The sequence below is a fragment of the Lepeophtheirus salmonis genome, chromosome 4 (genome assembly GCF_016086655.4).
Source record: "Lepeophtheirus salmonis chromosome 4, UVic_Lsal_1.4, whole genome shotgun sequence".
NCBI lineage: Eukaryota > Metazoa > Arthropoda > Copepoda > Siphonostomatoida > Caligidae > Lepeophtheirus > Lepeophtheirus salmonis.
In genome coordinates, this window is record NC_052134.2 from 3676866 (window position 1) to 3698707 (window position 21842).

Genomic DNA, 21842 nt, shown 5'->3' on the forward strand with positions numbered 1-21842 from the left:
GAATAATTCAACTTCTGTTAAATTGAGATCAATGCTATTTTGAATTGCTTATTGATTTCTTCAATTATTATTAAGTTTCTTAGTTGTTTGTTAAGAAAAACAGCTCAAAATATTCCCAAGAATTTGTGTATGATCCGCTTCAATATTAGGAATAAAACTGGTATTTAAATAGAAATCAGGATTTTCCTTATGCTAATTGAAATGATCTTTTGTGTTTGTTATTTTTCTATTTCTTCATTATCACCACCTTTTGAGAGTCGAACCATTAATTGTCTTTCCAATATACATTTTCCTAGATGATTTATTTCTGATCCACCATTGTCATAATTCTCTGAATACATGCCAGTTAAGGTTTCATCTAGGAAGACCAGGTTTATTTCATCAAATTTTTCATTATCAGATAAACTCAAGAGCAAGAGCAAGAGCTTCAGCTCCTGTCAATCTAAATTATACTGTCAATTGATAAGACTTAGATCAATAATATTCATATTAAATATACAAACATCTATTTGAACTTTTCTAATTCGAGTTTCATTATAAAAATATATGTAGTGTTTACTTTACAATTCACAAGTGGTTTTTCAGTTTTTTTGCTGCCTTTCATTCAGTTCATGTGGCACCCATCTACCGATCTTACGATACAAACCACATGAATCACTCTGGTCTGCTTAGAGCATGTCCACCGTAAGCTTCCACAAGCATTTGATGGACTTGAGAAGCGTTTTTCTTCAAATGGTAACAGAAAATCAATGATGTCCGCACATCGTAGTTTGTAGGCACAAAATTAGACATTTTTACGAGCGAAAAAAGTGCGTCGTGAATGAAACTATACATACAATAATATACATATTGTTAACACATGTCGAAATAAGCACTTAGATTTTTGGACCGGTTTATAATGTCTAACTGGCGACACCTAGGGACCAATAGCCGAAAGTCTCCTTTCATAGGCGTAAACCTAACTAGTGTTGGGATTTTATGTTGCTAAATGGCTGAAGGCGTATTTAACCCTTTACCGCCTGAATTTTATCTATTGAATTGGAAAGAAAAATTTACATTTGTGTAAGCTTTTACAAGCATCAGGATACAATATAAATGAAAAAATCTCAAAAATATTTTTTAATAACAAAATTATCTTAACAAGACTTCCTGATCCACTGGTCACATTATTTAAGAAAAGTAAATATTTATATATATGTACAATGGGCCATGGTATATAGATATAAATGGCTTTGAAAGTACATTCGAGCGAATGACTATAAGTAAATAACATTAGAAATTCATTCAAAAACATATTCCTTATATTGATCATAAACTAGCTTTTATCACAATCAGGTAGAAGATATAGACTTGAAAATTAATGCTACACCTATTTACCAAAAAAGAGACTTTGAAGTACATCCAGGCGGTAAAGGGTAACCAACCCCAATAAATTAAGACCCTATCACCAAGGTTAATAGATATATATTAACCTTATTCCTTATATCACATTATTATTTTGTTATAAATTAATGAAATAAAAAAGCTTCAACCATATTTAGTGACTACCGACTACTTAAAAGTAAATAAGACCAAAATACGAGGCTCGAAATGTGATTCAACTCTAGCTCAGATTTTTTTTTTAAGGTAAATAATTTTTCAAAAATTCCTTCATTTGAGGGAGGGGGGCTACAGTAGGTATAGGACTCTCTGTGGACAACTCTGTAGCTAGACAAAATCTTAATTCTTCTTTAGAAACATATATTTTCATTTTCAGTATGACTTATGAGAAACATCCACATCTAGAGAAAGAAACAATTATCTATGGACGCTTCCACAAAAATATATATGAAATATCCCAGGACGCACTTAATTACAGTAGAAACATCCTTGGAAATAGCTTCATCAGATTTACTTGTATTAAAACGTAAAAGAAAATACTGTCTAAACATGTATATTTTTACAATTTAATAATGCATATTTAAATACGTTTACAGTTTTAATGGGCTAAGTACTATGGCCCATGGAATAAAAAACTAGTTTCAACAATATCTAGGCAAGAGAAAATAAGAAGCACCACGAAACCACCTACATTCAAACTACTCTATTGGGTGAAGGATGAAGAAATAAAATTATTTTGATTTAGCACTTTTTTTGTGATGACGAACCGTCATAAACTTTGTGATAAACTTTAGTCATCAAATTAATTACTTCTAAGACTATAAAGATTGTTTGGATGGATCATTTTCTCAGAATATCCGGCTATATGGGTCTGAGGTCCTTTATTGAAACATTGAATTCATGTGTTCATGACATTAGGATATCTATGATGTTCAGGGATCTCATCTCTTTAGAAAAGGTTCTTGTGCCTGACTTGGTGGATGGGATCTCATTTAATGGAAATATCAGTCATTTTCAGATGTCCTTTAACGTTCAAACCTGTTACTTCATCATCCATTGGTTCAAATGCACATCCGGTGCTCTATATATTGCAAGTTGTATGGAATCATTGTATACTTCTATAAGAACTAAGGATCCGTTAAATTAAGATTAATAATACTGGAATGAAATGTACAGTGAGGAATATAGGGACTTAGCATCCTTCATCTGCAGCTCTTCAATTGAAACCTCCTTCCAAAGTCTACTCTATTTCGTCTACTAATATTCTTAGAAAACTATTTAATTGATTTGAGTCCTTATGTGTCTTTCATGTACATAACAAACAAGCAACTATGACACTGTGTCCATTTATAAGACTGTATTATTTCTGTAATTCTAGACACTTTATCCTCGCTTCCGATTCCATTATTACTGTAGTCTCTTCTGTCGTTGGAAAAAAAAGAGACGATCCTAGACCATGAATTTAATGGAGTTCTTTTTTCTAGATAACTTTATCAGCAAAGCCGCAAAACATATTCAACTCTTCCATTATGTACATATATGCATTAACAATTCATGGGAACTCTTACGTGATAAATATACCAATAACTTATAACTTAAGTCAAGGAAGTCTATAGATTTCCTTGCTTTAGTAAACTTATATTCGAAAATATGAATTTCGTTTAACAAATTTCAAAAGTTAGTGAGTCGGGAGTCATTTTCTGAATTACTAAATCACTTGCCATCATATTTAAATATCACTCGATCGTAAGGATTTAGGATCTCCACATCAATATTCAATAAATAAATTACGGATTACATTAAATACTTACGATGTCACAAAACTGTATATAAGAACGGCTATTTCATTATTCACAAACCCTAAATAGTGGATTATGTTCCTTCCATCTTAGTTTGACATTAACACTTCAAATTATTTTCTTATTTATCAATTGTAAATAATGGTGTAATGCAAATATGTATTTATTTATGTGCTTCATTGATTTAAGTTTATTTTTTCATTTTGTCTTAATTGTTTAACCTTATAATATATTTGATAATTTTGATTAATTTACTAAAATTTACACTTATAACAATGATATACTTCTAAATATCTAGGTATGTAGTAAAAATCTAAGGTTATTTTTTTGACTACTCCCATTAAAAACTAGAGTAAAAAAAGTTTTTGTCAAAAATTGAATAGTGGGGATTATAATGATGATTTATTTCATTAGGAATATTGATATTCTTCAGCCTTTAAAAAAATTTTGCTTGTCTAATTGTACTGTACAAATTCACTACAATCTACTCTTAAATACAATAATGTACCTATGATTTAAGTAAGTAAATAAGAATACCCTATATCGTATCTCTCTCGTGTATCATTCCTTTCTTTAAGGATAAGTATTCATTGCAAGTGTACATTAAACCTTTGGTGTACATCATTATTCATTTTGATTCAACATAATATAAATTAAATAATGATGAAATTCTACAATATTCGATAGTGCTGATCCCTGATGGTCTAATATTTAACTAAATTAAAAATAATTTACATACAGGGTGCGGTTTTACAATTAAGAATTTTCGAGACCAGGACATAAACTTTTTTATTTCTTAAATTAGCAGAGATATTTACAGATCCATTTATATACAAACGTAGGGACCCTCCGTGAACCTAATCATTTATCTAAACAGCCTCAACCACGTGCAGCTGCAGGACGATCGTACTCGGCGGACATTTTCAACGCTTAGTCTGCAAAATCTGATAAACTAGTTTTTAAAGCTATACGACTAAGAGTTCCCAAGAAAAACGGGTTTAAAAAATTTTTAATTGTAAAAATGCACCCTGTAGCTATACAGCTGCGAATACATAAACTACAAATGTACTGTTGCTGTCAATATTGCCGCTAGCTATATTTGTGTACTTATTTAAAGCTAGTTTGGTCGTATTTAGCGGACGAGTGCTAAAAAAAAAAGCGGAAATGGGGGAAGTGTCGTAATAGTATTGCAGTCCCTACTTCAATATAGTGAGTAGTAGTAATATTTATTAATTATCGGCCTCTATGCGAGGATGTTAATGTTTTGTCCGAATTGTGGGAATATATTGGGAGTCGTAGAGGGTGTTACTGATTCTTGTATGCGCTTTGCGTGTGAGACGTGTCCCTACAAACGAAACGTCGTATCCCGTCTCTCTGATCGAGTGTATCCTAAATTAAAGGAAGTGGACGACGTCTTGGGAGGCTCTGCTGCCTGGGAGAACGTGGACTCCACTGAGGAGACTTGTCCCAATTGTGATCATCACCGTGCCTATTTCATGCAGATCCAAACACGTTCCGCCGACGAGCCCATGACCACTTTTTATAAATGCGTCTCTTGCGGACATCGCTGGAGAGAATAAGGAGGAAAGCGGCCATGAAAACATCCACCACATCCAACTCCTCCATTTACGACATCCACTCTCTAAAACAAAGCTCTCTTCCACAGTTTCTCATTCGGACGGCTGCGGATCAGCTTCTACAGGTTACTTCTTTCTCCATCCCAATCCCCAAATCCCTCTCATTCACTTGATTTTGAATTGCAACTCTCTTTTCAAGTCTAACTCAAGGAACTTCTCTTTATTTTGCAGGGACAAGTCATTGCTCTTCCTACAGATACAATCTACGGGTTGGCTGCTTGTGTGCAAAATAACAAATCCGTGGAATCCCTCTACAAAATTAAAGGGAGAGCTTTCGTCAAACCCATTGCTATTTGTCTAGCAGAAATTCAAGACATTTACACTTGGGCTCACGTTACTGTCCCAAAGGAACTCCTTGAGCAACTTCTTCCCGGCCCTGTAACTCTGATTTTTAAACGTCAAGAAAAGTTGAATCCCGAATTCAATCCACTGACTCAGCTTGTTGGAGTTAGAATCCCTAATCACCCTTTTGTTCGAGAAGTTTGTCGAGCGACTGGAGAGCCCATTGCACTTACTTCAGCTAATAAATCATCTTCTCCTAGTTCGTTAACAGTTGAAGAATTTGAGGACTTATTACCTCATCTTGGAGCTGTATTTCGTGAAAAAGATTCTATTCCTGATCCTTCTAGAGCGGGATCGACCATTGTAGAGCTGTGTGAACTCGGAAAATTTAAAGTTATACGTGAAGGCTGCGCTTTGGATTCAACTCTCAATTCTCTTAAGAGCTTTGGTCTAACAGAATCTTCTCTTTGTAAATATGAGTGAGAAAATGACTTTACATAATGATCTCAATGACAATACAGTGGATGAAAAGAGCCCTACTAAAAAATATTTAATAGATCAAGACATCACTTATCCAATTGCCTGTAGGGAAGAAGTATCTTATGCATCGTGAGTTGAGAATAATTTGCTCCTTTGAATATGTAAATTGAATAATGTTTCTATGAAATTTAGATATCGTCTCACTGCTGGTGTTCTTCATAGGGCCATTGACATGGAGCATGCTCTCTACTGGTTATCCTCTCTTGGAGGTGCTTTTTCAAATTTGGGTGAACATTCTAGCAATTGGGTGAGTAAATTTATCCATTTATATTTCCTTCTTATATTTGTCAAATATAGCAAATTTATATTGTTAAATATTGTGTCATTCATTTTATCATTCAAGGCTGTGAGAGCTGGGGAAAATGCCTTGCAACAAATGAAATTAGTATCCCTTCTAGAAGATCCATCATTAGTTTCTAAATGTCAGCTCTATCTAGCTCTTAGTCTGATACAAAGAAATGAACTATGTAAAGCTAGGCAAATATTGCTATCAGTGTATAACTTTTGGAAGAAATCTAAATCTCCTGACGTAAAGATTCTAACGATGACTAGAGGTATTTGGTCCAAACTTCAGTACTCGTGGAAGCTGTCCAAAGAGCGAAAACAGATCAAGTAAAGAATATACAATACGAGTACAAACAGATTTTGTTGAATTTTATTTTGATTTCATATTGAATAAATTATTATTATTAGTAGTTTATCCATCAAATGCATCACTCTTAATTTTGTTGACTGAATATGTATAAAAAACGTATCTAAGCCAAAACACCCATTGGGTCCCAAGCAGGTAATACTATTGGCTCCATTTTGAAAACATCAATTATTTCTTGTGGAACATATTCTTTCTTTACCACTACTTCAAACCCGAACTCTCTAAACCACTCATTAGTCATAGACAGGTAACCGTCTTCACCAAAGTCTTTACCCCATGAATTTTCAATTCTCCATTTAGAAGGTTCACCATTATCCTGTACAAAAAGATCCAAATTTAAAGATAGTACTTAGATAAATAAAAACACATTGTCAACTTACGTCAAAACTAACTCCTGTAAGATTAACTGCATGGCCCATAGCAGAGTCAAAATAACGCAATCGATCCGCTTTTTCCATACCAAGAACGAGCTTAGTTCCAAACATAAGCTCATGGTCAAATAGGTCCAAGTCCATTATACCTTTGCTCTTATGGAACATTGTCATCTAAAATGTTAAACAAATATGATTAAATTTACAGAGTAGGTATAAAAAGTTGTATTCTTACATCTAGGCCACACCAGACAGCACTTCCGTCTTTTATCGACTTCGCAGATATAGATAGTAATGTATCTATGGACTGATTATTGTATATAATCGGTAATCCTCCTATGGTATTACCTAAGTAATCAACTGTATAGGCTTTACCAATTGGATTTTCAGGTCTAGGATCTGACACAAGACAAATATGTTCACTAACATTCCATAAAGGCTTGACATATTTCTGATAAAATTCTAAAGGAGTAATTGGACCAATTTTTTTATAATTTTTTGACTTATCGTAATATTCCCAGACAAAACTTTCTGGAGGAATACTAAGGCATATGGCTATAATTCTAATTGGGATTAAATATAACAACGATAATTAAAAACCTATTTTTAAAGTAAAAGTAGAACGTACCTGTAAATAATTTTCATGTACCCATCTATTTCTTTAAGTATATCTTCTTTAGCAGTTCCTTTTTTCGACATAGTAATGATATTTTTTGAAAACTGTCTAAGCTTAGAAGTAAGCATATTATTCATTCTATACGAGGACTCAGACGAAAATGTCTCAGGGAAACATTTTTTTAGGTATTACTCCATACTTTTCAATTATGGAACAACCCATTCCCCATTGGCCACCGTCCGCGAGTGGTTCTTTCAGTAGATAACTTAAAAGTCTACCCGATGGCTCAACATTAGGGTCTTTTTCACAAATTTCAACTATTTTATTCAGGAAAAAGTTAGCTCTTTCAATCTAGAATAATGATTAACGAAAAATAAAATAATAGTAAATTTTTTTTATAAAAATAAATTATCAAACAATGATTTAAAAACATGTGAAATTAATTGAACATCTTTTAAGTATATATAAGAATAGAACAAAAAAAAATCATTAATCTACATAAAAATAAACATATATCACCAATTTTATGTATTTTCATACCAATTAATGTACATTTCTTTATTACAAAAATTTCCAGGGATTAATTGCTGAAACTTTTAAAACATGATATAATTCATTATCATGTTGAAAAAAGGAAATAAATAAATACGAATAGGTAAAACAATGGGGGTTTTAAAATAAACTTTGAGTCATTTTTGGTAAAATAAAATCAATATGGCAGAGACATTTTAGAAGCAAAAAATTAGATAATAAAAAAAACACCAATTATTAATGCCGCAACCTTTAGGCACATACAAACTGGGTCATTATTCTTTTATAAGCAAAACTATATATATATATATATTAAGGTGTTTTTTTTCTTTTAGAGTGATTTTTTTTTCAGGATTGGATGAATCCACTTGAAATATACACCTATAATCGAAATTAGAATCAATTTTGCTAGAAAATAGCTATATTTTTATGTAGATTATTGATTTTTTTTATTGTTCAAGCCTATAAAAAGGATACAAATTCTTGAAAATGAAATTTGATATGAAAAAACTAATTAACTATTTGTAATTAATGCGTCAAGATATTGAATCTAACAAGACTATTTTTACTGTTCTCGTATCTTCGTTTAAAAAAAAAATTAACATCCCTCAAAAGTGATTGAATTGTGAATGCATGAAATTTGTATATAAACCACATAAATTGAGACCAAAAAATATGAAGGTTGAATGTTTAAAATGAATTAATATAGAGTTAAATATGACCGAATAACCTTTTTTTATATAAAAGCCGAATAGAAAAGTAAAAATTTCAATTACAAGACTGTTAGGCTAAACAGAATAATATACTATTTCTATGGTTAAAAATAAGGGATTCACATTATAAGATGAGTAAATAAATTTCCCTGAAATTAAAAGTGTTATTTTTGATTAACTTATTAATCCTATTGAATTTTAAGTTTTTTATAATGAAAAAGTCAATTTCCCTGATATTTTGACTTGACCAAATAGATTTCCTATCAAAAAAATAAATAAATCCATAAATAACAACATACTTTATCATAGAAGAACAGAAAGCCATGACTGAACTCGAATTCCTCCACATTCAAGTCCTTCATGAAAGGAATCCTCATGGCGTTAAGGGCAGCAAATAGCCAGCATCTTCCACTCGCTTTCTGGTTCGAAACGGGTTTCCCTTCATCTGTTATCTTATGTGTAAAGACATGATTGTAATTCTTCTCATAGATGGATCGATTTACACAGGCAAGCTGAGGATCAGTCTTAGTAACAATGTTCTGAGCAATGATATTTTTCTCATCAGACTGAAATTCAACTCTTAAATTTTGAAGAGTGTCCAATGTTAAAGATTCTACGGGAAAAAAACAGTAATAATTAATTATAATTATATATATATATACCCGGATAACTAAATCCGCAACTCACCCATGATTAACTTTCTAATAAAACTAAACAATTCCAACTGCCGTCTCTTTCCCAAGTTTTATTTCTTTTAAATAAAAGTAACTAGTAAGTATAAACTATAAAGGAAACCTAAAAGAAAAATCGGAGAAAGTCAACACCTCACATACAGCGCCCTCTACGCACCCATTTATAATAAAATACAGACTTCTCTACTATTCTCTACGCAACCTCATTCTCTTCCTCTATAAAATACTGAATTTTTGTCGACAAAACTTCACAAATCATATATTGCTCTCCATCACTTAATTTATTCCTTATGTAGTTGTTACTTTTAGTAATTGCATGTTATGTAAATTGTAACTTTTATAGGTTGCTTGATTATTATAATAAAAGTCTTGGATATCATGAACAAGTAGAATCAGATAATATATAATTTTCCTTTTTTGAAATGAACTAATATATTTAATAGTATTATCTCATTATTTAAATGAAGAGGACAACGCATCACTCTTCATTTTATTTATATGTCTATTATTTATTTGAACTCGTAGCGCCTCAGTCATAACTAGTTTTTATATTGCTCTGCAACATGCATTGTTCTTCAATTTCGACGACTCAAATAATAAATATTTCACGTTGTAACATACAAACACATACACACACACGGTGATAAAAATTAATTGCTTTGTTAATTTGTCGTCTTGAAAATCGACAATCCACGTCATAAATTAAAATGAACTATTAACAAACTTGAGAACTTGACTATCCCACTTATGTAGCAGTAATTTTCTCCACGAAGGCAACATAATTATAGCTCTAAATCATATGTCTTATAGTAGAGTTATAAAATAATATTACAAAGATGTAGACGAATTGCCTGATTATAAGTGCATTACAGAATAAGGAGTCATTTATTCCACAATTGATACAAATTTTAAAATCTACCTAATGATGATTTACGTTATGCGATTATAAAATAATAATTAAGAAGTGACTGTATTTTCCCTAGTATCGTTTAAAATGGTTGTTTCAATGTGATTAGAACACTGAGCAAAGCAATCCTCTTCCGTCTTGACTTCGTTTAAACCAATTTCGTTAATTAAATCCGAGCAAGAGTTGATATTTATAGTCTGACATATTGCGTTACCTCCAGAGTCTGGGCACGAACACTGTGTACATCCCGAAATACGTAGATCCTTATCGCCCCCTCCATAATTCTACCCTCAATATCACAAAATCTATGATTAGCAGAAGAATTTTTGTGTCTTTGATCAATCCAATGTTTCAAATCGATGTTTGGGTGCGAGGAACACTTTAATTTATAATTGTTTTGATCGTTTGGCATGTCCATTATGAATCTAATAAGGAAATCAATGATACTTTTATGGAATAACTGTTATGTCCTAGGTATCTTACTTTTGAAAATTCCTCGGTTGATCGCAATTTCTACATACTATGGATGCTAGAGAAACTTTTTTTATTTCTCGTAATTGAGCCCTTGTAAATCTCATATAAGGAAATGGATTTTCAAACCAATATCTATCACAGTAGCGCAAGTGCTTAAATTGAAGGCCAATGATACAACCGAAGGTTTCTCCCACCAAACCTCCTTTCATAGATTCTTCCAAAATCCCTCCCGTAAATAAATCAATGTCTTGCACGTTCCTATAAAAATGTAATTATAAAAAAAGCTAATATTATTCATTTGACTGTTTTCATACTTATAAACAGATTTTAATTTCCTTATGATTGTCTTATTGAAAACTCTTCGAAGTTCATTAAAAGAAGTGATGTTTTCTTTTTTGCACCAATTTCTGTACTTTACATAACCAGGGATTCCATGATCTCTACCTCTTTGTATATTTAATGCAGCAAGATCTAATCCCGAATGAGGAACAAATGATGAGTTCCTTGATTTAATTTCTTCAAATAATCGATTTCTCAAATCAGACTCTATAAAACTATCATACTCTTCTATCTTTTGATTGGATAATCCATTCACGAGGTAGTCAATAAATTTAGGACTAATGAAATAAAGAGTTAATATATGTCTCCCAAAAGTAAGAGTTTATCTATATAATGCTTACCTTTGCATTATATCTGGATTATTGAAATGGTGACGCAGTCTGACATGTTTGGGAATTCGTTGAATCTGATTAATCATGTTAATCATTGGAGCAATAAGAGTATGCCCAAACCGAAAAGCAGCGGTGGAAAACTCGTTAAAAACATCCGCAGAGCATGATGAATTATAATCGGGAAAATATGTGTTGCGCTTTTGAAGGATTAATCCAAATTTCGATCGCATTTGATGATTCAATATTCGCGGTATAAATTCACTACATAATTAACCATTTTAAATATAGTAAATAAAAACGTATATTAAACGTACTTATATGTAATTTGTTGATTAATCGCACGTAGTATTCTCCTTGCCTCTTGAAATAAAGTGTCGTCACTCCATTTCGGATTATAAATTCTTAATTGGTCACAAATATAATTATGCTCCCTTACAAATAATGTATGTAAGGACGTTAGACCTGGTTGCTCGTTACTACGATCATCTCCGGAATGGAAACACATTCCAAAATGGGATTCACATTCAAATATATTTTGTTTCATGGGCATCAAGGGTTTGAAATAAGATTGATGAGGATGATTTGTAACTTTTAGATGTCCATATTTAAACTTTCTCAGGGCATTACTAGAACAAATGGAGCTACCGTAAACATGAGATGCATCGAGAAGTCCCGAGTTTTGATTTAATTGTTGCCTCTTTCCAATATTTTTTTGACCTGGCATTGACCTTAATAAAAAATATATTTACAATACATTTGCAACAAATACAAGAAAATCACCTTGTGAATGTAAGACAACGACGCTTTTGATCATGTGCTTGAGCAGGGAAGTATGGATCATTTTTTGGTATCATAATTGGAAAACATGCCGGGTGTACAAATAACGTAGAATCGCAAGAATTACAATTAAACGCCTCACCGGAACGTAGAGCTCGAACATTTGGTGTGAAGGATATGTCATGGTCAAGGAATTGTCCCCATTGCATAAGCATGAGTGTGTAACTGTAAAGATAAGGTCATAATCAAATCCTGGGGAAAAAAATACCAAACTGTATAAATTATGTACTTATGTTTCCTAGAAGTGATACGATTCCCCTGATGAAATGCGTTGGATACAACACGTGCATTAGGAAGATAACTTCCATTGATGCTTTTAATCTTCGGTTCTGAGATATGATCGTTATATACAGAAGGCAATATTCTCCTGAGTGGTTGAAGACGAGATCCCCATCTCCTATTTTTCCATAAATTATTACAAGCTCCATCTAATTTTGAATAAGAGTCGGAGGGAGAACATCTAAGAGTATCGCATCGAGAAGGAACCGAATTCCTTGGAAGTCGAGTAATTCCGCCTTCTCGAGTGGCAATTTCCAATACGATCGACGTTTCATATTTAGAGTATGCTTCTTTATTGGGTTTTGTGATAAAAGAATGACCCTTATTAAAACCTGAGCCTGATTTTGTGGCATTCGACTCCAAATGGATGAGACGATCGAGTTGCTTATAGATGCGATCAAAGATATCCGTTTTAATAAAGCTATGAGAAGTGGAGGAGTGAATCCAAAGTAAAAAATAAAACCACCAGGATATCCACATTTTTAATTAAAATTAAGTATTAAGAATTTCAGAACTGAAGAAATGACGCATGAAGACAGCTAGATGTGCATCGCATCACTCATCAGGTTCTTTGTTTATCTTCCAGAATTAATCGAGTCAAAACAACAATGGAATTATTGAAATTTAGATTATTTTTGAAAAGATTTTCGAATAATTGAATTAGATACAAATTATTTACAAATACATGTATTGCAAATATATTGTAAATCCATGTAGAGCCCTTGAGGTGTTTGCTCATAAGTCCTTAATTTTTTTTATCGAGTCCTCATATTTTTTGGAGTTTATTTCAAATACATAATAATTACGTATTTGGGTCTTAAATGTTTCTCTTAAGTCCAGTATAAATTATCAAAAATAATGACAAATGACCATAACCAAATCTCAGTGTCCATAATAAGTATAATGTAATATTATACTACTTAGTTAAAAATTATACAATATTCAGTAAAGTCTTGAGTCTTCAAAATATGGACTCGAGTCCAATAGTCTTAATCTCGATTCCAAGTTTCCACCTCTGGAAAATAAGTACTGTGCCATACCTAGAGGTTAAGGTAGTGGTTCTCAAACTTGTGCCAAACTTCTGTCTAGTACAGATATGCAAATTAAGCAATTATGCTAGGTTGGGCTTAACACATTAATAAATAAGCTTTATGGACGTCTGTTCATTATGCTTTTATGAAATGTGTTAGCTTATATACGAGATGTGTTCAAAAAGTAAGGTGACTTTTTAAATTTCGAGGGCAAGGTACATTTAGTATGTTCGATTTTTTTTTGATTTTTTGTGTGTTAGTACACTCGCCACGAACATATGTTTACTGTTTCAGCTATATAATATGTTTAGTTTGTTTTTGAGAGGCATAACGGCTAGAAGTATTTCATATGTTTGACACATTTTTGCTATTGAAAAACATGGATCGATTTTTCTGGTCTCATTTTGTGGACTAACTTTCTTATATAACTAGTTATACACGATATATGTGTATGAAATACTTTCAACTTTATATAACGTCATTGTACCGATGTTCACAATTTGAGAATACATATGACGTCATAAACCATTCATCTTTTAATTCTGGCTAGATATTATTTTCTATGTAACCGATCCAAACCTAACTTTATTATAGGATATAATTAGTTCGATTAATCCTAAATATATTAGTTCTGAGACCGGTCTAGGGGATCTATAAAGAAACCCAAGAATAATCCCAAGAAAATTCAACTTATGAAAGAATATATATTTTTTCAAATCTAATGGATTGATCTTTTTCAATCCCTCGCCATAACTATTATAGGAAAATTAAAAGTGACTACAAAATGGAGCCACTCCACTATCTGAAGATAATTTTGCTCTTACATATTTATTTTTGAAAATTTCATAAAAAATCACTCCTACAAACTATTTCTGCTAAGTTTTTATCACAAGTTAAACATTGAATTACTACAAAATCTAGTAATGTGATCAGATGGAAGTAAAAACTAATTTTGGTGGAGGAACGGAAGTCTCCAAAGTCCATAGTCTAAAACCCTTTTCCCTCTAACAACGACACCCAAACAAATCCTCGGGGTTTACTCTCTGTTTTTCATGAGTACACATAGTTACTCAGTACTTAGACATATTCTTTTCAAGAATAAAAAACAATAATAATAACACCTTCAGAATTTTTAAGCTCGTTGCTAAACCTCGTCTTAAGTCACGTTCATTTTTTAAAATTTTATATAAAGTACTCCCCTTTATTTTCAGTTGAACTAAACGCCTTTGAAATTTCCTTCATTTTTACTTACCAGTGCTTCATATTTTATACAACTCTTCACATACACACTAAATGTATATGAATTATTATATACATTAGAGAGCAATATTAATATTATTAGGGATGCCATGTTTGTAAGGAAAAAAACTTCCTTTATAAATCAGAAAAGGATAAACGGTTGTTGCAAGTGCTCTTCCTTGTTGATTATTTAATAGGTCTTCTAAGTGTTAACTATTCCCTCTGAAGTAAGCACGATTGCCTATTTTTGGTGTAAATTGGTTTTAAAAATGCATAATAAAATGAATATTTTTGAATTTAAATATAGTTACAATATTTTTCCTGAACTTATGCTAATTTAAATGTGGAAGATTCTTTCTTGATAGGTAAAGTTGATAATATTGTAGAGAAAAACTCGTGCAAGGAGAAGGGGGAGGGGGAAGACATATGGTATCATTGTTTAAAATACCGACGTGATTATCAGCTGCCTGCTTTATTATGATTTTTGAGGGTATAACGAAAGCATTTATTAGCTAAATGTTTAATGAAGATATACTACGTATAATTTACTTAGACATTTTTTATCCGTTACGGTAGATTTGAAAACGTTACACTCCATGAAATCGTAATTCATTATGAACCATATTCTCAGAATAATAACTAATGAAACGACTTAGTAAAGTATTTTGAAATATCTTTGAAGATCCAAGTTTAAAAAGAAGGCTTAAATTAAATCTAATCTACATACTAAAAATAAACCATCATACATTGATGTTAAATATACAAAATTAAACAATTAGAATCAGATAACTAATAATAAAAATAAATTAAAAATACAGAATAATGAAATAATAGATTGATCCAAATAATATTTTCTTGTTCTGACATCGGAATTCAGTTAAATATGTTATAACTTTAGGTTGCAAAATACAAGCCAGACGTGGAGTTTAATCACAACCCCTTTTTCCTCATGTGGAAGTTGCTATATACAATTGTGCACAGCATAGATATAATCTCTACCGCTTGTATATATAACAACATATTATTATCATGAAGGATACACACAGTTGCTAATTATAATGCTACACCAAATGCAACTACCCCCGATTGTTGTGACCATTTAAGCAGTTGTTTTTGCCTTTTATGAGTTTTTTGAACACAATTTCTTGGAGCTTTTGAACCATAGCTAATCATTAAGTGTTAAAAAAGTTATATTTATTGACTATGTAATATTGGAAAACCTAATGATCATGCCCAAGTCTTTAAGTGAAAAAACTAGTGTCAGACAAACTAGTTTCGAACCATCCAAAGCTACTACCCCGTTGTTGTGACCATTTAAGCAGTTTAGTTGCCATTTAATTAGTTGTGTATCATAATTCTTGATATTTTTATACTTTTCAATTTTTTTTTCTAGATTTAAAAAAAATGAATACTTTCTGTTAGATAAAAAAATATCCTTCACTTCGACTTTTTCTTTCATTTTGGAGATTACATCATTACCAACATCCTCCATTAATTTAAGGATGGTATATTTAATGCAATAAGCATATTTGTGAGATCAGAGTTAAAGTCTGACTTGATGTATTCATCATTAACTTGATTTTTTAGATGAATACCATACTCTTGATATGAGATGAGGATTCTAGACAGGGGACTAAAGGTACATTTATATCGACAAATCCGACAAGCCATTTGTTTCTCGTCCGGTAAGTATTTTCCAAATTCCTGGGCCTCCATTTCCAGAAATCCAGACAGAAAGAGATGTTATTTTAGGCATTTTATTCAGTTCTCTATCGACTATCAGTATCTAATATTATATTAATATTGAATAATAAAAGCAGGAATTGATAACGTTCTTGATAGGGAAGATGTTTATTATTTTAGTCAAAGGACAATGATACCATAAGTATTTTTTACCTCTTCCCGCACGCTTTTGTATCCTTACCAAAATTATCAACCTTATTTATAAGATTAATTCATTCCCCCCCCGAAAAAAGGCAACTCATATTAACAAGGGTCTTAAAACAGTAGACCATGTAAAGGACTCCTGTTAGCAGGACCGGGCACGCGCAAACATGAATTCAAATACGCGTGCAACATGGGTCCATTGAAAAAAAACAATGCAGCGTGTTTGGTAAGATAATAAGTAATAACTAATAACCATTACTTACTTTGTTGACCCCATCTTTATTGTGTTTTGTAATTCCATTCATGGCCACTAAGTGTTGTGCTCCAGGGTGTAGAACGGGCTATCACAACGAGCCACAACAGTCTGGTGTTACTATCCATCTGTGGTCAAACAAAGAGAGAAAACCCAGACTTGATACCGCTTTGCTGAGAGCCATTCAAGAGAAACATATCTGAAGAAGACAGATTAGGCACCATACAAAAGTTCAAAGCTGTGTTCCCTGCATTTCAACAAATCTGATTTCATCTGTGAGTCTAAAAGAAGTCAAACCCTTGGCAAGGCTCTAAAGAAGAGGTAAGACAGCTGCTCACTTTTGATGCGTATGCTTATGACTGTCCTTCCTTTATAGGTACCTCAAACCAGATGTAGTACCATCCCTATGGGCAAACTGCCCCAACTACCTCTCAACTCCTAAAACTTCATCAAGGCCAACTCAAGCTGCGACCACGTCACGTAGGGCTCACCAGTTCAATGAAATGAGTTCTGTGGAAGAACTTGGTGACAAATTGGCCAAGGAGACACTCCCATCAAACTTCATCCTCATCACAAAACCAAGTGTTGCCCTTTTAAAGCTATCCCATGATGAGAAAATGGGCCCCCAAGTAGTAGCCAGCATCCAGTTTGCGACGGATATGTCATTTAAAATTTACCACTCTTGATTAACAAAAAGGCAGTATCACACATCACCTCAGAAGGCAAGGTTAACCCGGTGATTCAACCCATCAATTTGGCTTCCTTTCTGGGAGCAAAAGAAGAATTGAATCAAACAGAGACCTGGGAAGACATTTTCAACAAGTTAGTGAAGTTTCTCAACTCCTCAGAGATGGAACCTAAGCAAGCTTCTAAGTTCTCTTTCATTCGTGAGCAAAAGGGCTTTCCTCTTCACCAAACCAAAACCTTGTCTTCTTTCAACCGCACTCATGTAGGAGAATGTGAGCTCATGACTATGTGTAATATCCTAAACGTCAAGACACCTGGAGTTGGCTACGAAAAGAGAGATGAGCTTCGGGAACCAATCTCTGAGAAGAACAAACTTGGCCTCTCTTTCTTGAGAAAATTCGTCGACTTTCTTATCGAGTGGCAAAACAGTAAAGGACCTGGTCTCAGAAACCTTCCTAGCAACAAAGCAGACGTGCCTTGCGGCAGCAGATCTGGCAGAGTATCTCCATTGTACTCCTCGGCATGTTCCGGTCTGATCGCCTCGAAAGAAGGTTCGGCTGGTACAGACAACTAAGTGGAAGTATCTACTACATCAGCATGAGACAGATCCTGGAAGCAGAGAAAATATTCGTTTTCTGAGTCTTGTCAAAGTCTCAGGTAAATAAGATATTTGTTAATAGTAAGCTTCTTTATTTAGGTATTACTTCTTTTTACAATATAATAGTATCATAACAATATTTGACTTCTTTAAATTTTCAGGTCTTACTACTTCAGAAATTAAAGGTCTGCTGGATGAATACCTGGTAAAAGCTGAGCTCATTTTGACTAACTGGCAACCAGATGACCTCCAGGAACTAGCTTCTAAGGGAGAGTGTAATGCTCTCTACTTTGTTACCGGGTATATTGTTTTTTCTTTGAAGAAGAAGATCAGCTGTACATCATGCCAAGAGTTAATGGTGATCAGAGACACACCTCCGGACTCAATAACCTTCGATAGCCCAACCTATCAGAATGTAGACCTGAAAGAGTTCATCGAGATAATGAACAGAAGGGGGGTTGTCGACTCTATCCGACCTTCTCTACCTCTCCTGTCTTTATACTCATTCCATGTTCTCTTACATCACAGCTACTCCTGAAGAGAAAGACAGTTTACTTGGTAACCCAAATCCTATAGCTTCATTTGTTACCACTTTCATTGACAGGATGCAGGACAATTTAAAATCTGACGTTATCACCGTTGTTGGAGTAAAGTGCGATGAAGGCTACTCCTGGTCAGCTTTTCTTCAAAGAATTTCATTCGCTTTGTTTAATGTTATGCGTAAAAATTAAAGTACTAAACTGAATGATGACATCCGATAAAAAAAAAGAAAAAGAATTGTAGCTATGAATTCAGAAGCTAATGAAAAAAATATAAATTTCAATCAAAATTATCTTAGTTGTAGACTTGCACCAACTTTGTATTTTTTGATTGTGCCTTTTCTTTTTTATATGTTTTTAATGTTTATTTTGATTAAAGTACTAATAAAATACCACTTCTATTAGAAATGTATAGCCTCATTTGTATTATTTTGATGATTTTCCCTAACAAAATACTTTTAAAAACTCTTTCTTTTGTAGTAAAACACTTTAACGGAGACATTCCATATAGAATAAACAAAGACCCATATTGGAAACGCGTGAGCACAGTGTCTTGTCTTGCTTACAGCATGTGTTTTCGCTCGCGCTTTCTTCTTGCGCTCCTTTTTTCCTTACAAATATAAACTCTAAATATTATCCTGTGCTCCCTATTTGACTTACTCCCTATATATCTTACTCACTTTAAAAAAAATACTATATTGATATATGATATAAATCAGGGAACACTATATACATTATAAGCTGTATACACGTTCAATGTTACATGCAAAACGTCTGAAATACTACAATATTATATTATAGTGACTCCATGAGAACAGGTGGGTAAAATCTGTGATGGATATTTAAACTGTTTGGATTTACCTGAAACATGGAAGAAGAGAATCACGAATTCTATATCTAAAATCAAGGATGGAAAGCCATTTACTCCCCAATTTCAAATATCTTCGGGTCGTTTATTTTTTAATACTTCCTGTAAGGATCGTGGCAAAAAGTTCTACACAGTTATTCTGATCGCAGTAGCTGGCTGATATACTGCCTTCTCTGTAAAGACTCTAAATGCGTATCAGTCTTCGTGGAACTAGGCTGGGGACATAACACACTGCTACACCTAATTTTAGGACAGAAACTTAAAATTCCTCCGCTGAGAACTATAAAAAATTTACAAGCAATTCCGGATCTACAGAATAATTCTTGTCATTTACTTAACCTTTTATTTTCATTGTTATCAAACTACTACATTCTTTTTAATAAAATGTTAGGCAATTGTGTCGCTTTGTTTATTAATTTACTGTCCATATTTAGGGAATATTTTGCTGAGAATGAATTGACAAATAACATCATATACAATAAGCTATTTCGAGATGTTTGACTTTTGTTTAGGCAATTAATTTTAATCTAGAATGTTTATTTATACATAAATAATTATATTTGTGTAGGTAACTTCTTGAAAGGAATAAAGTCAGTAAAAAGAATGTACACACTTAAATTCTATGATTAAAAATCTCATGGAAAACTGATTTTAAACATAAAAAGCCTGCTAATTACTGAACAGAATTTATTCAATTTTAATTTAATATATATACAAATGCAAAACTTTTGGGGCTTGCATCTATATTTTAAAGTTTAATTTTGAATTAGATTTTAGGAACCATCATACTATTTATTTTCTTGTAAAATAATAACCTTATTTTCTATTTGATAACGTTGTTATTTTGTAGAAACATGCATTTAATCAGATATTATAAATATACAAAATTCAAGTGGTCAATGTAAACTAGAGCAAAGGACAAAGCAATTCTATAAACAATGACAAAGGCTATTCTGTTTCCAAGCTATAAGATGAACTTATCATCTATTTGAGAGGGTCATTGAATTATCATTCAAATAACATACATATATACTAAACTCTTTCTTGTTTTTCTTGAGAATCTTAAAAGACAATATCTTATGAACGTTCTATATAATGTGTATACACTGTGTTATGGGATGAATATTCCAAATCTTAAACACACAATATATATATAAATGGCCGTACTTATAAAAGAAAATTGTAAATGTTTTTTTTATGGCATTCAATATTTTATTTTTATTTTAATGTTTAGTTGTTGTTATTCTTTTCAATTTTTGAAAACACGAAGAAATCCTACTCCTCATAGAATGGTTTAGTTTATGTAGATACAATTATTTTATATTAATTATATAAATACATTTGAAATATGGCACAAGGATATTTTATTGGAAAGTTTTTCCTTTGTTTTAATAGATCATAGTGATCTTTGATGCATTTCTCAACCTTTCCTTCAAAATAAAAAAGACTCGAAATCAGTTGGTACAGCGTGTCCCTGCGAATTGTGAATGAAACTTTGTAAAGGTTTCATTGACTTACTTAATAATTAACCGATTTTTTCTGATAATATCAACTGATAGAGCATTAAAAACGAACCATTTTTGTGAAACAAATTTTTTCATCAGACAAAGTTCCACTGAGATGGAGGCCAAAATAAATCGCGTGTTATTCTTCATAAATAAACTCATCATTTATTGTTTCTTTAGCTTTAAGGACAGAGGATGTTTTTTCATTAAGGTTGTTTAAATATTTCCTGATCATTTCGAAGTTATTGAAATAGTTATCAATTACTTTCAACCAAGTTCCCTTGCGTGTGACGATAGGTGCTGAAGGTAATATAATTTGGTAAGACGCAGTAAAGTTCCGTTTTCTTTGCCCGTCATTCTAAAACATATTTTTCAATTTCTGAAATGAGCTTGTTTGTCTTTGGGAATTCTTTACGTGCAAGTTCAACCACTTTATGGAGTCTATGAGCTCCATTCGTGATGAAAGCTTCCCGGTTGTCTTTAGTCTCATCAACAGCAATGAAAATATCCTTATTTCCAATTTTCTCTTGAACTTTGGAGATTACTTCCTTGCTGACAACCTACATTAATATATGTAGAGGCTTCCTACTAGGGACGATTCTATCGGCATATTTCTTCATAAATTTTGGGAAATTGGGGTTCTCCACGGTGAAAAAAGGTATATTAGAGGAAACTAACATCTTTAATCGGTCAGTGTTAAAGTTGTCGAAATCCCCATGAGTCAAATGTTGTTCGTATGCATTCATATTCCTGATATGAGAAGAGGACATTAAGGCACGTGGGTGGGTTATGGGGTATTAGAAGGGGTCTTTGATGCTCAGGGAAGCAGCAACGGTGAAATTTATCCTTCCTTG

General features: G+C 32.5%; 3 protein-coding genes across 5 annotated transcripts; 1 reads left to right on the forward strand and 2 right to left on the reverse strand.

Moving 5' to 3' along the window:
• The first annotated feature begins 4258 nt into the window (after positions 1-4258).
• On the forward strand, positions 4259-6347 carry Tcs1 (Threonyl-carbamoyl synthesis 1). Of its 2 annotated transcripts, none has more exons than XM_040710658.2 (4): positions 4259-4388; positions 4988-5707; positions 5771-5885; positions 5982-6347. In XM_040710658.2, exons 2-4 carry the CDS (start codon positions 5574-5576, stop codon positions 6252-6254), a joined length of 522 nt encoding a protein of 173 aa, XP_040566592.1. In that variant the 5' UTR covers positions 4259-4388; positions 4988-5573; the 3' UTR covers positions 6255-6347. The 2 variants fall into 2 exon arrangements, with proteins under 2 accessions (XP_040566592.1, XP_040566591.1); XM_040710657.2 differs by having other exon boundaries at positions 4317-4881.
• Positions 6278-9335, reverse strand: LOC121116401 (bleomycin hydrolase). The gene is given in 7 exon segments (XM_040710656.1): positions 6278-6606; positions 6671-6835; positions 6897-7224; positions 7290-7459; positions 7461-7628; positions 8821-9134; positions 9209-9335. Coding segments are annotated over 7 exon segments (1362 nt in total). The 5' UTR covers positions 9213-9335; the 3' UTR covers positions 6278-6393.
• A 733-nt stretch (positions 9336-10068) lies between these two features.
• LOC121116400 (heme peroxidase 2) lies at positions 10069-12962 on the reverse strand. 2 transcript variants are annotated; one of them, XM_040710655.2, is made up of 7 exons: positions 12332-12962; positions 12046-12267; positions 11580-11993; positions 11275-11526; positions 10909-11211; positions 10604-10852; positions 10069-10545 (listed from the first exon to the last, which is right to left on the reverse strand). In XM_040710655.2, the coding sequence occupies exons 1-7, from the start codon at positions 12859-12861 to the stop codon at positions 10311-10313; spliced, it is 2205 nt and encodes a 734-aa protein (XP_040566589.1). In that variant the 5' UTR covers positions 12862-12962; the 3' UTR covers positions 10069-10310. The 2 variants fall into 2 exon arrangements, with proteins under 2 accessions (XP_040566589.1, XP_040566588.1); XM_040710654.2 differs by having other exon boundaries at positions 10069-10566; positions 12332-12940.
• Positions 12963-21842: the final 8880 nt, after the last annotated feature.

Bases quoted from the DNA above. Each gene is read 5' to 3' on its own strand.
- LOC121116400 (XM_040710654.2), bottom strand. From the start codon at position 12,861: ATGTGGATATCCTGGTGGTTTTATTTTTTACTTTGGATTCACTCCTCC. The intron at 10,853-10,908 runs GTATGAAAACAG...ACATTTTTATAG, and splicing joins AAATTAAAATCTGTTTATAA to GAACGTGCAAGACATTGATT. The intron at 10,567-10,603 runs GTAAGATACCTA...ATTCCATAAAAG, and splicing joins CAACCGAGGAATTTTCAAAA to TATCATTGATTTCCTTATTA.
- Tcs1 (XM_040710657.2), top strand. From the start codon at position 4,726: ATGCGTCTCTTGCGGACATCGCTGGAGAGAATAAGGAGGAAAGCGGCC. The intron at 4,882-4,987 runs GTTACTTCTTTC...TTTATTTTGCAG, and splicing joins CTGCGGATCAGCTTCTACAG to GGACAAGTCATTGCTCTTCC.